The sequence below is a fragment of the Zeus faber genome (assembly GCF_960531495.2).
Source record: "Zeus faber genome assembly, chromosome: 6".
In the NCBI taxonomy this organism is placed as follows: domain Eukaryota; kingdom Metazoa; phylum Chordata; class Actinopteri; order Zeiformes; family Zeidae; genus Zeus; species Zeus faber.
In genome coordinates this window covers 22,893,970-22,908,965 of record NC_137201.1, presented here as the reverse complement: position 1 = coordinate 22,908,965, position 14,996 = coordinate 22,893,970, and the positions used below count along the sequence as shown (strand labels likewise).

At 41.5% G+C, this 14,996-nt stretch overlaps 1 protein-coding gene across 1 annotated transcript in view; it reads left to right on the top strand.

The window, feature by feature from the left end:
• nell2a (neural EGFL like 2a) overlaps nt 1–14,996 on the top strand; it is a gene marked incomplete at both ends in the record, with an annotated part of 107,796 nt that overhangs the window by 15,336 nt on the left and 77,464 nt on the right. Inside the window, 5 exons of the mRNA XM_080003107.1 lie at nt 1,228–1,401; nt 4,127–4,223; nt 6,326–6,398; nt 9,360–9,442; nt 9,974–10,102. Of these exons, the coding sequence (XP_079859233.1) occupies nt 1,228–1,401; nt 4,127–4,223; nt 6,326–6,398; nt 9,360–9,442; nt 9,974–10,102 (556 nt within the window). The remainder of the gene's footprint in view (nt 1–1,227; nt 1,402–4,126; nt 4,224–6,325; nt 6,399–9,359; nt 9,443–9,973; nt 10,103–14,996) is intronic.

The following is a 14,996-nucleotide window of genomic DNA, read 5'->3' as shown; positions in this document are numbered from 1 at the left end:
ACTACTGTAGCGATAGCCAGTAAAATGAAGCTAGGGTCTTACCAATGTGATTACCCTTTGAATGGTGGTGTAAACACTGCAGGGACGTAGATGCTTTCCTGGTCTCAAGTGATACATTCATCTTAAATTCATCTCATCTTACTAAAGGCTGAGCTCTCGGTTAAGCTTTGCTTATGGCAGTACGAGAGCTGTGAAGAGCCCTGTTAATGGACATCCAGCATGAGAGAATAGTCCAGAATAAAATACGCCAGATAACAGCCTGTGAGTATTGGAGGATGTCCACAATTCAAATATCTGACATCAGTTAAAGAAGAAGAAGAATCTTTAATTGTCACGCAACACACCACACTACAAGACATGCATACACACACACACGCACATGCTTTGTGTGGTGACCTGTGAAATATGGCCTCTGCATTTGAAGCCCAATCCCATGTGCCACCTACTGTGCTTTATTTACCCCAAACGACAGGTTCTGTCCATTTGGACTAGGAGCTACATCGTAATAATATCGATATCATAATACGAGACCAGATGTCGTCTGGAATTGTTGTTTTTGTGATAGTGTCATATTGTTAAATATCGTCTTTAAGGAGGGTTACAGTAATGTAATTCTTTATAGACTGTTCTAGACTGTTATAATCAACGCCCCTACCTGTTTGGTCATTACACATTACAAATGACTATTTCTCAAATATTTTTTATGTTATAATTGTAAATATGTACGTAAGCACCAGTAGTCATCCCCCAAAATATCGTCAAATTATTTATATTGAGGTATTTTTATATTTTATTTTATCATTATCATAACATTAGATCCTGTGTAGTATTTTATGTATTTGATAACTTTCACTCCTGTTATTATTTTAATTATCTTATTGTTTTTGGCCCTTATCACTGTATTTTTTTAGTTACTGACACAGCCTCATCATTGACTTGAAAAAGTCAATGATGAGTTGATGATGATGGTGTTTGCAGTGGGGTCAGATAATATCTTGAAATGATCAATGTCAAGGTTATTCATCAAAGATATTGTGATATTAAATTCCGTCAATATCGCCTAGTCCTCATGTCCATACTGCGCAGAGTAGTCCAAAAAACGGTGCGCGATATGAGTCTATGACCAGGCAATGAAAAATCCCCATTTCACAGCATGTTGTTTTAGTCCGTTGCATGGATGTAACTGGGAAGATGATTGTGGAACTCGCACCTTCCCCTGTTCGCCAGGTTCCTGGAGCTGGAGAGCAGTGGGCAGCGCAGCGAGGTGCGTCTCCACTACCGCACCCGGGGTCGGCAGCCCCACACCGAGGTCTTCCCCTACAGCCTGGACGACGGCCAGTGGCACAAGGTCTCGGTGGCCGTCAGCGCCTCGCACATTGTGCTGCACGTCGACTGCAACCGGTAGGACGGAAACCCATCGATTGATTGATTGGAATCACTTTCTGTATCTGATTTGCCATTAGGTTAATTTGACGTGCATTATAAGCGTAGAGGTATGGTGGCTTGGATCTGCCAATATCCATTCTAACATCTTCCTGATGACTAACAACTGCCAGGTTTTTACAACTCTTGGAATGTAGTTTGACAAAAAGGTAAAACATATCCTGTGTGCTTAAAGGAAGGGAGCGTTTATGGAAGCCACATCTCCTGGAAAAACGCTTGTGCCGCATTTTTCGTGAACAAAACAGCGTCTTTACAAATGGTTCAAGTTGTTTGTTTTTAGGTTGCTTTAGTGTGAAGTTCCTTGTTGTATTATCACTTGTAGTAGAAAACTGTGACCTTTAAAGGTCCCATTTCTGTTCAATTTCCACAACGTCAACACAACATATTCAAGTTATTTTTCCAAAACCATTGTTTAAGATTCAAGATTCAATTCAAGATTTAAGAGGTTTCCTCGTCACATACATATACAAACTTTCATACGTATATGCAGTGAAATGTCAATGCAACGCACCCAGAGATTCTGCACAATAGTTTTTAAACTGAACATAATAGCTAACTTAATTCCTACCTAGCTAACTAACTGAAACTAACTGATTCCTAAACGTAATGCAGTTAGTGAATAGAATAATAGAAATAAAATAAAATAAAAATAAAATAAGACTCAAAAAGATAATATAAAGTGGGGGTACAAAATAGAAGGGAATAGAGTTATGTATACGGGATAGGCTACTTGTATATGTACAGGAAAGTTCATGTGAATAAAGTGAGTATGGCAATTTACAGTACACTATACAACAGTACGACACAGCAATACAGTAAAACCGGACAGAACAGCAATACAGCGCAGTATGCAGTAAGCTAGAACAGTGATACAGTAACTTGCAGTACAGTATGCTACATACAGTACAGTAAGGCAGTGGGGCCTGTGTGAATGATTCAGTGCCTTTTGTGAGGACCCCTGGTGAGTTCAGCATAGACAGTTCTTATGGCTTGCGGGAAGAAACTCAGTCTCAGTCTCTGTTCTCGCTGTGTGACTGCGGAGGCGCTTGCCTGACCGCAGCAGCTGGGACAGTGCGTTGTTGGGGTGATGAGGATCCTTCATGATCCTACTGCTGCTACACCTCCTGGTGTATAAGTCCTGCAGGGAGGGGAGGTGTGTTCCAGTGGTACGTTCAGCTGAACGCGCCACCCTCTGCAGGGCCTGCCTGTCCTGAGCAGTACAGCTCCCAAACCAGGCAGTGATGTTGCCTGTCAGGATGCTCTCCACTGCTCCAGAGTAGAAGGACTTGAGGATCCTCACAAGACCCTGAGTTTCCTCAGCTGCCTGAGGTGGTAAAGACGCTGCCTCGCCGTCCTCACCAGAGTGACTGTGTGTAAGTCCACGTTTAATCCTCTGTGATGTGGACTCCCAGGTACTTGAAGCTGCTCACCCTGTCGACAAATGTCCTATTAAACGACCCTCTCCCTTCTAGTTCAGTGGGTGTTATATATATTTTGATAAAGTTTCTGTCTAGGGCTGGGGGGTGGCGGCAGCAGCAGATTATCCCCCAAATCTCCCGCCTGGGTTCTCTCTAAATAAGGTGTTACTAATGTCCAGGGGTGCGTGTGGCAGTTTCGCCTGCGCCACGTACCACTTTATTGTAGAGACTGGGCAAGATGGAACAAGCCGGGAGCAGATGGACACACATCATGAGAGGCTCTCCACGTGCGTGGGGATGGGTGATTTACCTGTTGCTCGTATGTTTGCCCTGACGAGCAGCAGGCGTACAACAACCTATGATCCCGGGCCCAATTTCCTAGACCCAAGACAGGTGTGGCTGCTTAAACCACACCACTGTGCGTTTATGCAAATGAGAGCTGAAAGACGATTGGCTGCCGTCCAGCTGTGGCTCGTACCTGAAGCCAAATAGGCATTTCAGATTTTTTTTTTTCCCTTTTAATTACAGATCAAATCTTTCAGGTTGACCATGCTCTCACCCCCCTGGAATGGGCTTGATTTGTGATACATGAAATAAACTCTTAAAAATGTTTTTAATATAGTGATTTTTTCAATATTTATTTAGATATTTATTTGTTTATTTTTAAACATTATTCATTCTATTACTTTTACCATTATTTTTCTGTTATGTTTAGAGCTTTCTGTCTATGAGTGGTTTTACGTACATCATTTCATATTATTTTTCTCACTATTCTAATGGCCTTATTTTTTATTCTAGCAATTTTAGTTATTGTAAACAATTGTCTTTTTAACCTATTTCATTACTGATTGATTTTATGATAAAGATATATAGATATACATATAGATCTCTAGATAGATCTCTCTCTCTCTCTCTCTATATATATATATATATATATATATATATATATATATATAACTATATATATAACTGGTATGCAGCCACCCTGACCCAATCACCTAGATCCAAGTCAGGTGTGGCTGCTCAAATCCTCCCATCAGCACACCACACGATATATATAATATAAATTAATATTTTTTTTACAGAGAGGATCTGGCAAATTCATTGAAGATCAAGACATTTCACCTCCTGCCCTAACGCTATCAGCAGACGACAGAACACTGGCAAATAATAATTTGGCAGAATTAGAATCAGATTGTCTCTAAACGAGATTTTTTTAAACGTTTTCATTGTTTTGTTTTTTTTACACTTAAAATTTTTCGCAGGATCTATGAGCGGGTGGTGGAGGTCCCCTACATGGACGTCCCCGAGGACGCCTCCGTCTGGCTGGGGCAGAGGAACAGCGCCCACGGCTTCTTCAAGGTCGGCCTCTTTATTGTTAAAAAAAACAACAACAAAACAAAGCAACTTTTCCCTCCTCTCCAGCTCATGAAGGGAGTGTGATAACGTCTTTGCGATAACAGCGAGTGATACATGATTTAGGGAGAGGGGAGTGGGGAATGCATGGGAGGCTGTTGCGGCACGGTGTTCCTCCATCACTCTGCTAGGCTTTGTATTCTCCAGCCTCCGTCCTTGTTTATTTGTTTTTGTTTTCTTTTAGGCTCAAATCTTGTTTTATCCATCGCCAAATTTAATTGCGTACGTTTCTCAGGACTCGCTATGATTTGAAGAGGAGCTGCTCTTCCCACCCGAGGAAATGACTTTAGTTTTTATTTTTTTGGTCATTGTTTGTCCCTTCCCACTATTCAAAGAACAGCATCGTTATCGCGGCGACAATTTCGACGACGCCGATTTTGGGGGAAATCATTAAATATGTGTGGGTTTCGGACTCATTAGTTCATTGTTTATCTGACGTGGGAACAGTCAGACGATTCTTCCCCTCGGGGAGAATTCGGGGAAGTCGCCGCTGAAACAATTTTAATCAGACTGTCTGGTGTGTTTGATGGTGACATCCACTGGAGTGTGTGTGTGTGTGTGTGTGTGTGTGTGTGTGTGTGTGTGTCCTCGGCACTAATTGGCCGGCTCGCAGGTCAGACGCTAATCTCGTCACGTACGGACGTCTGAAGATCTGATGAGAGCGAGAGCTTCTCCTTTAGAAATCCACACGAGGCACGAGCACACATACACACACACACACACGCGCGTACACATAGACACTCAAGGATACATAGAGACATACATAAACAATACACATACTTAAAGACATACACACCATACAAAAAGACACGCACACACATCCACATATAAACACACACACACACACACGTAGATACTCACATAGACACACACACACACACACACATACAAAGACACACACATACACACTCTATGTATATATACACAGTATCTATACTGTATTGACGGCGCTCTACAAGTAATATTGATATTACTGTAATGACACTAATGGTCACACAACAAAAAATAAACAGCAGATTTATTTTTAAACATTAACATGTTTAAAAAATGCACCAGACAACGCACCACATTTCCTCCTGTTCGCTGATTCCTACCTAAAATGCAGAGATATGGACTGCACTAACTATATAAATATAAACTATAGAATGTGTAACCTGTATTTCTTATAATAAATACGAATAATCACCATCGCTGTGTTGTTTTGGAAGATATTTCTCGGCGTTCCCGGACAAAAGCCGACGTTACTTCCTGTTTCCCACCCGCTTCCATTTCAACGCTTGTTGTTGTCGCCGTGAGAAATCATCAAATCATTTTCCCAGGAATTCTACATTTATGGCTGGTAAATTGAAGTGGCAAGACAATTTAAAAAAAGAAAAAAATGAAAAAAAAATTCCCCCCAAGTTGAAACCACTCCATAAATAAATGCACTCAAGGTATGAAATGGGGCTCGGTTGCCATGGCGACAGAGTGCCTGTGTGTGTGTGTGTGTGTGTGTGTGTGGGTGTGTGTGGGTGTGTGTGGGTGTGTGGGTGTGATTTTTCACTGTTTTTTCGGCCACAGGACACGAGGGCTATCAAATGGAACCTTTGAATTTAATTGAATCTGTTTCTCTTGGTTACTCTATCAGGCGAGATTGCTGGGAATAATAATAATAATAATAATAATAATAATAAAGAAAAAAAACAGGTCCCCCATCATGGGTTTTACTTTGCATCTGACTGGAGACCAATTATGGGGTGGCGTGTCGGGGGAGCGTGTTTTTCTCCAAATGAACTTGTCTCTCTCGTTTGAGCCGGTATTGGATCATGCAATTTCACCCCGTGTCAGATCGACTAAATGTGTAAATGCAGTGTTTGCTGAGGCCCCCAAAATCAATTTCTGGGTTTATTTGTTTCATTTGAACTCATCATGGTGGCACATACAGATCACATCTCAGTCTGTTAGCATGCAAACCCATATTAGCATCTCAGTCTGTTTAAACATTAATTGTTGTCTTGTGTGTGTGTGTGTGTGTGTGTGTGTGTCTGTCTGTGTGCGTGTGCGTGTAGGGAGTCATGCAGGACGTGGAGATCCTGGTGATGCCGCAGGGCTACATCTCTCAGTGTCCAGACCTGAACAGAAGTAAGTACTGAGGAACATAAATGGAACTAATATTAAATCAAATAAATAACATCATGTCATCAAATAACAAGACATATTATCAAATACTTAACAAAGCATAACATAAAATGAGCAGTGTTGGGGGTTAGAGTACTCTTTCTTTTTTTTTTTTGTTGTAATGAGTAACGTTACGCATTAGTTTTGCAATTCAAGTTATCAGTTATTTAGTGATGTTTTCTAATAAACAATCAGTTACTGTCAAAATGAATTTTCCTGTTCTTTTTGTTGCCACAAAAAAAAAACAAAAAAAGAAAATCCCAATGCTTTTTTCCGTTGGTGCCAGCCCACGTGTCCTGCAAGATTTCAATTTCCCGGGCGAATGGGAGAATATCCGGTCAAATGTTATGTGTTTATTTAGCTTAAAGAGCAGGCAGGCTGTAGAAAGAATGACATCATCCATGGCGTGGCTATATGACACTGAGTTGGCCATCTGATGATATACGAAAGAAGAAGAAGACATCATCCATGCATGTAGAATTATAATATATTTTTTTAAAACATTATATTCCAAATAAAATAAGTCCAGTCAATAGACTCGTGCGTAACGCTTTTTAAAAAATAAATTAATAAATAATAACGTTTGTGGTGTCGTCCGTCTTCGTCGGCACGTCTCGTCGCCATATTTTACACAATGGATGTTTACTGTCTGCTTTGGGTCAGAACTTAAATGTCCCCAAAAAACGCCAAACTGAGGATGTATGTGACCCTCATTTTGTCAACGATGCATCGTCTTTCTCCTTCTCCTCCCGAGTTTTGGACGCCGCCGCCCTGTCATTGCCACCGCTGCGGGTGCGACTCAAGTGCAACCTCCCGGGCGACGGAGGGGGCGGGGCTTCTTTCTATGTCGACAAACGTGATTGGCTGGAGGTGAAAGGTCACTTGCCCCGCGTGTGTAGTTCAGCTCGCGAGATGGCAGAGAGGACAGTCTCGCAGCCAGACGTCCTCTCTGGACAACAGAACTCAAACAACACTCCAGGGAGGCCACGGTGAGGAATTTCTCCCACCGGTTAATAAACTCATGGCGACACCGGTGTTACTGCACAATTGCACGGACGCTAGTGAGGGACGGAGGGAGACGCGTCCCGATCTAGACCTGATCTAAGGTCTCCCACGGCCTCTCCTCCCCCTCCCGTGATAAACAGGCTGTGCACGAGGAGACACTTTCATTTTCGTTTTCACTTTCGCAGAGTCAGACTATTGTAATGCTAACGCGCTTAGTATTTTTCAAATTAGAATTGTTTTCATTCGATGAACGTCGGTGCTGATACGCGGAAATGAACTCAATGGGTTTATATCGAAATAAAAAAAATAATAGAAAAAGCGAAATGACTGTGGGGACGGTGGGAAAGTGATGTAGTCGGTGAACGCCCGAACACCGTGTCGCGCCAGTCACCGCGGCAACCCTACAACATACGCAAGGAACTGCGAAGGGGTTATAATTTCAGTAACGCAAAAGAACTCTCACGAGTTACTTTTCTCAGTAGGTAACGCTGCAACATTACGAGTAACTATTAAATGGCAATAATCCTGTAATATAATAAGTTTTAGAAGAACCTTGTTTCTTTTTAAAGTAACTGTACCCAACACTGAACATGACAGAGAACAAAATAACAGAGCGATACAAGACCTGTTCACCCTGATCGGAGAAGGACGATAACGACCGGCTGGCTGCACATTATCCCTTACAATAACATGACAGAATAACATAAAGCTTCGAATAACAGCGCTGTTCTGTCCACAGAGTGAGTCACTGTATTCGTGTTAACGCTGATCTCTCCTGCTCGGCTGTGGACAGACTGCAAACTGTAGGATTTCAAATTCCCTATTCCTTTCCCCTTTGAAGATTGATTCAGGTAATGCAAGCATAGGAAATTATAAGAAGCTTTTTATATTTAAATTTCTTCCATATCGTGTATAGTTACCACAGTAGAACTGACAGGTAACATAAAATCATATAATATAAACTTAATTATATCCTGTAATTGAAAATGTATATCCTTTAAATGACAATTTAATAAAAAAAAAAACAACTAATAAAAATCCATTGAAAAACCAAATTTAAAAAGTTCAGATTAATGATAATAACAAACATAATCAGGATCATTATAAAATAGGACTAAAAATGACAGCAGTAAATTGTCCTTTTATTCCAGGTGCTGAGTGTGTGTCCTGCTGTGACATTAATCCCATGCAGCCTCATCCTCGTCTAAAGGGCAAAGCAGATCGATACGAGTCGCTCCCAGAATATTGACACCGGTGTTGAACCATCACATGTAGAGGCTCTCTGGCATAATCTAAATTAATAGGTTATTTCACAGCTAGAAGTGTCAAAATTAGTTTATAAAAAAAATAAATATAAATATAAATTAAGGTGTTTTGGATTGATAGAACCTTGACACCTGAATTATTCATTGAATCATATTAAAACATCATTTAAAACACATCACACCCCGTTCTATACTTCATCACTAGCAATTATTTAGAATTATTTTCAGGGTATCGGGATTTTTATATTAAAGATACATAAATATATTGGATATTTTTTCATATTTTATATTTATAATAAATCGTTTATTTGTATGGTAGTATTCATTATTTGAATAAATGATACCCAACCCTTTTCACATCAATTTGATTCACATTTGGCCACAGACCCCATTTTGTAAGATCTAGTCTCCGGGACCCCAAATCTGAGAAGATTTTTTTCTTTAAATATGATTCAGTGTATATACTCTGGTGCTAACGTCTTGTTGATTAAATAATTCTGAGATCAAACTAATTAACAATCTTGCTGGGGACCCCCTGGAACCTCTTAAGGGACTAACATGGGGTCCCCGGACCCCATGTTGAGAAAACCCCTGTGTACAATAAGTGAGTATATTTAGAATTAAAATATTGTTTAATTTCCCGCTTGTGTCGCAGCCTGCCCGACCTGCAACGACTTCCATGGCCTGGTGCAGAAGATCATGGAGCTGCAGGACATCCTCGCCAAAACATCTAGCAAGGTAGCGGCTAGTTCAGCCTGATCCAATAAAAGATAAATATTGTAATTTGCTTTTTAAATTAAAATATTATCACTGTGTTAATAATTTGGGATTACAATGAGTTTTTATATCCATAGCAACAGGCTTCTAATATTGAATAACTGTAGATGTCTTCTGTTTGAACACACAGAGGATAGAGGAAAGGAGATGGGGGATGGAGAATAGAGAATGGAGGATACTGGAGTGGATGAAGGATAGATGATGGAGGGTGGAGGATACAGATGGGGGTTACTGGAGTGGATGAAGGATTGAGGATGAAGGATGGAGGATAGACGATGAAGGATGGATAATAGAGGATGGAAGCTGGAGGATGGAGGATAAAGGTTGGGGGATGGAGATTAGAGCATGAGATGGAAGGTGGAGGATAGACAATGGAGTGCAGAGTACGGATGATGAAGAATAGAAGATGGAGGATAGTGGTTTGAGGATGGAGGATGAGGTTCACCCCTTCTCCTTGTGTCTTTCCTTCTCTGGTGGTGGTGGATGGAGCAGCTGTCCCGGGCGGAGGAGAAGATGAATGGACTGGATGGATGCTACTGCGAGAGGAGCTGCAGCGTCAAGGGGGTCGTCTACCGCGAGGACGAGGGATGGACGGACGGCTGCAGGAACTGCACGTGCACGGTGGGTGGCGTGTGTGTGTGTGTGTGTGTGTGTGTGTGTGTGTGTGTGTGCGTGTGCGTGTGCACTTGCCTTTGTGTGGGCATGGTGGGTGTGGTGTATTTAAAAGAGGGAGGTGGAAAAGAGAGCGAACATGCAATTTTAATCAAACATCCTTAGGGCTGTGTGTGTGTGTGTTAGTGATTTACAGCCCCATTCTTCTTGTGGTGTAGAGCAGCGCCCCAGTTACACACCCATGATTTCGTGTGTATATATATATATATATATATATATATATATATATATATATATATATATATTAGGGCTGTCAAAGTTAACACGATAATAATGCGTTAATGCAAATTTGTTTTAACGCCACTCCTTTTTTTGAGGCATTAATGCACTGTGGCAGCTCCGCCTGCCACACGCCACCGAACGGCTTATTCAGGTGCCTCCGACACAGAGACACAGGCGACGGTGTTGGAACATACCAGTCCATTGTAGAAAGAGGGCAAGAGGGAACAAGCGTAGCAGATGGAAACTCTTCATGACAAGGGCTCCCCCTGTGTGTGTGTGTGTGTGTGTGTGTGTGGGGGGGGGGGGGGGGGGGGGGGGGGGGGCGGGTGACTTATCCTGCTCTCGTCGACGGGTAACGGGCGCACAGCCACCCCTGATCCCGGGCCCAATTAACTGGACCCAAGGTGTGGCAGGTGTGGCTGCTTGAGCCACACCACACCACACGCACGTTCTGTTATCATGACCCTTTGCCCGACCCGTAGTTAAGATGGCGCTGAATGAAATCGCAACGAGGGCCCCCGGGGTGTTGTGTTTGCAGCCTGGCGATAGTGGGGTGGATGGCGTCACACCCGTGGAGAGATGCACGCACAAACAACAATGGCGTGCGGGAACACCCTGGGCCTGTAATACGGTCAGAGACTCACCGCCAGCAGCTCTATGTCCCGAATGCCGATCGCCACCGCTTCCGTGTCCTGAGTCCCACCACCTGATGTTAGGGAAGAGGGCGAGTCCCCCTCCTTTGCGCTTGCGGCTTAACTTAGTGTCCCCGTCCGCTCTCACAGTAGTGATACCAGGTAAACCACGTTAGCGTCCGGAGTGTTGCCGGTGGGCCACATTTCCGGGAAACAGTCAACCCGTGGGCCTTGTTGGCCGGCGAGTTCACGTTCCACATCACTACCGGCGGAATAAACGGCTTGTACCTCCACTGCTTTGCCATTAGCTTAGCGCCAGCTCTGCAGCCCCGGTAACTGCGCCTCAGTTCCTCAGTATGGGGCAAACATTACCGGGGTGGCCCATTGTTCGGGGTGAGAGCAGCTGTTCCCTTGAATGAAAAAAGCGTTTCTGCCACCATCTTACGGATAAGAAAAAGACATATCCATAGGATAAAAAGAGATCTACACAATGCGTGCCGTTGGAAAAGTCCAATTGAAAAGAAAGTTGAAAAAAAAGAGTAAAATAACACACTACACAGACAGAGCTCCTGGAGAGGTTGCCACGGGCGTCCCCGCAGGTCAATAATGCCCATCTGTTCTGTTGCTTTCTGTTGGGCTTGAGTTTGCCATGTTATGATTTGAACATGTATATTCTTTTAATGCTTAATGCTTATGCACCTTTGAGGCTTTCTGGACAATTTTGGAAATTGTTTTGTGTTATGAATTGTTTTCCAATAACCACAGATAAAGCCAGCATATTTCTCCACTCCCATGTTGATAAGAGTATTATACACTTTTAGGTAAGTTGAACAGATAAAAAATGTGTGATTTGCGATTAATCTCTATTAACTATGGACAATCATGAGATAAATTGCAATTTTATACACACACATATATATATATATATATATATATATATATATATATATATATATATATATATATATATATATATATATATATATATATATATATACACAGTGTATATAGCAGTAATAATTTAGCAAGTACATACTTTATAAATACATAGTATAATCAATAATCAATAATAATCAATTTCTACATTATATACTTAAACCAATAATTTACTATTTATTTATCCTCCTATCACACTTTATCATACATGTCATATATTTTACATATGTAGCTATTTAAGTTCTGTATTTTGGGCTATTTCTGTATATTTGGCTATTTATTTATTTTAAATCTTTCCTTTTTCAGACTAAGCTCATTTTCATGGTAATTGTCTATATAAAGAAAAGATAAAACAACAATACTGAAATGTACAGAAAAATTGACAAATATTCAAAGCGAATAGAAAAAAAAAAAAGGGCAAATATACAGAATATATTTGAATATGTTAAGTTAAAAGGTGAAAGCTGGGGCTATGGGCAGTATGGGCGCTGTACGGCCATGAGTATAAAATAAAATGTAAATATTAGCGCTGTCAAACGGTTAAAGTAATGAATCGCGATTAATCGCAATTTGAAAATGTACTCAAACTCGACCTCAAAGAAAGATTTTCCTATTTAAAAAGCAATGCCTCGAGTTAAAGTCACGCTAAAAATGTATTTAATGGCATTTTCACCATAAACAAGCCGCCATCCTATACCTTTGCACTGAGCTTCGAGAAAATAACCTGTTTACATGAAATGCATTATAATAGCATGGAAAACAAAAATGTTCAAAGGGTCAAACTAGTTAAAATGCATTAATGGCATCAAAAAATATTAACAGCATTAAAAATGTATTGCGCTGAAATACTGACAGAACTTATAAATGTAGATTCATATATCGTGTTTTTGGATGAACATCTTTGAAATTCAATAACACAGGCATGCGTAGGTATAAATTATTACTATGTCTTGACGAAACAATCCCTCGTACAGTAGATGTGCTTGGCAAATAAGATTCTTAATTTTTATTTAAATACCATAACATGATATAACATTACACGCCACGGTCTTGCAGGATGTTTCCAGGTGCCGCCCCAGATCGCTCTTTCAAAATGTGCAAATAACTGAAAAAATTTCACTAGGAAGCGATATGACGTAAAAGACATAAAAGCCCCCACAGCTCAGAGCCACGCCCACTCAGCTATTTAAACAGAAGTCGTCGATGGCAATTCATGTGTCAATAATTGAAAAATATATATATAATAATAAAATGAGACAATTAGGCGCATTTAGAAATCGTCACTCCCACCTCAGCAAATAAATAAGAGTAAAATCTGGTTCCCGTTGGCTGCGTGTGAATCCGACCGGACGCCGTCTCTTGGCACGCGGCTGCGTAACCCGCGGCGACGGAGGACAATCACGCCTCTCCCTCAGAGCGTCGCAGCTAATTTCTCCTGACAGATGATAATTATCATCCAGCGAATTCCCCTCGTGTGCTGAAGATTCCACGCGGCAATTAAGGCATTAGATGAGATATGTTCTTTACCTTATGTGTGACAATTAGCAGCGACCTTTAGAATGTAAAGGTCGTGCATTAAGATGTTTTCAATTTTATGGATCAGTTTGCACGGATGTTGCTGCTGCAGCTGCCGCTGCAAAAAGCTTTCATCCACTGGAGAACATTTTTGATACAGTCCAGTGTACAAAAGCATGGAGTCAGCCGTGGTTCCACAAAGAAACATTAAATTCATTTTACGGATCGCGGAAAAAACTGGTTAGAGAACCGTACCGGCGTATAATCGAGTTTTAGCCATTTGACTATTTTTCATTATTACCCCTGGCCATTTTCCTTGTCATAGCTAGCATTGTTAAAAACATTTTATATTGTCCTTATTTTCAGGCAGGGAAATAGCGATATGGTGAGAAACCTACCTTGAAATGACCTTCCGGTCCATCTGACAATAATGCATTTTTTTGTCATATTGTGTATTTGTTAAAGGGGACCTCATTAAGAAAAACTCACTTTTTCCGTGCTCATGCACCTACATGTGGGTCTCCGATGGGACTACTAACACACACACTGTGAAATAAGAGCCACAGCCAGTTTGCCGTGAGCCGCCTGTTTCAGAAAACATGTGATTCAACAAGCCGTACGGATTTACGTTCCCTCCCTACGTCAATCGGTGCCCTCCATCTGAATAACTCCACCCACCGCTGGAGAAATAACGTGGGCACCGCTCTGCTGGCTTTCAGACCAGCGCAAATCTTTTAAAAGAAAGAGGAATTAATACCAACTGTCCGTGACAAAACTTGAAAATAAAAGTGTATACCGTAGATTTGACTGATCGTAGGTTGCGGCGCACGATGCGCACAGCGGAGCAAGCCAAACAAACTTTTAAAGGAGGCCTTGTAGATCCGATATGAGTGACGATTCAGAAACTTGATTGCTTATTTCGCGCCTCAAATTTTTTCAGAAAAACATTTTGGTTGACTCACTGGACTGATATGATAAAATCACTGAAGGTTTACTTACTTCAGACGACGGCTTCACAGAACCGGGGGGGAAAAAAGTTCCGGAGTGGACGTGGGGACACACACACACACACACACTGAAACGGAGCGTGACGAACAGGAGGGTTATAGAGGCATATAAGAATGGCTAGAATGCATAATCCGAGTGGGGACTTCAGCAAAAAACTTCAAATACATGTTTTGAGGACCCGAGAGACCATATTATTAACTTGTCGAAAAGGAGCATAATAGGTCCCCCTTAATGTAACACAACTGAAAATAAGAAATTAATATAACTGAGCAAAAATCTATATCTAATTTCCGATAAAGGCACATTCATGGGAGCGAGGCTTGCTGATCCCATCCCCGGCCGCGCATTGAGCTGACTAGGTAACGGCCGCTCAAATACTGAAATGGGAGTAACGGCAATTATATTGGGCATTTTTGGGGGGGCTGAAACGAATTAAGAAACACAAGCTAATAACTGCGAGCATTGCAAGAGCTACTGTCAGTTCAGTGGACAATGGGGCGTGTCCAAGGATCCACCGACCACACTCATCC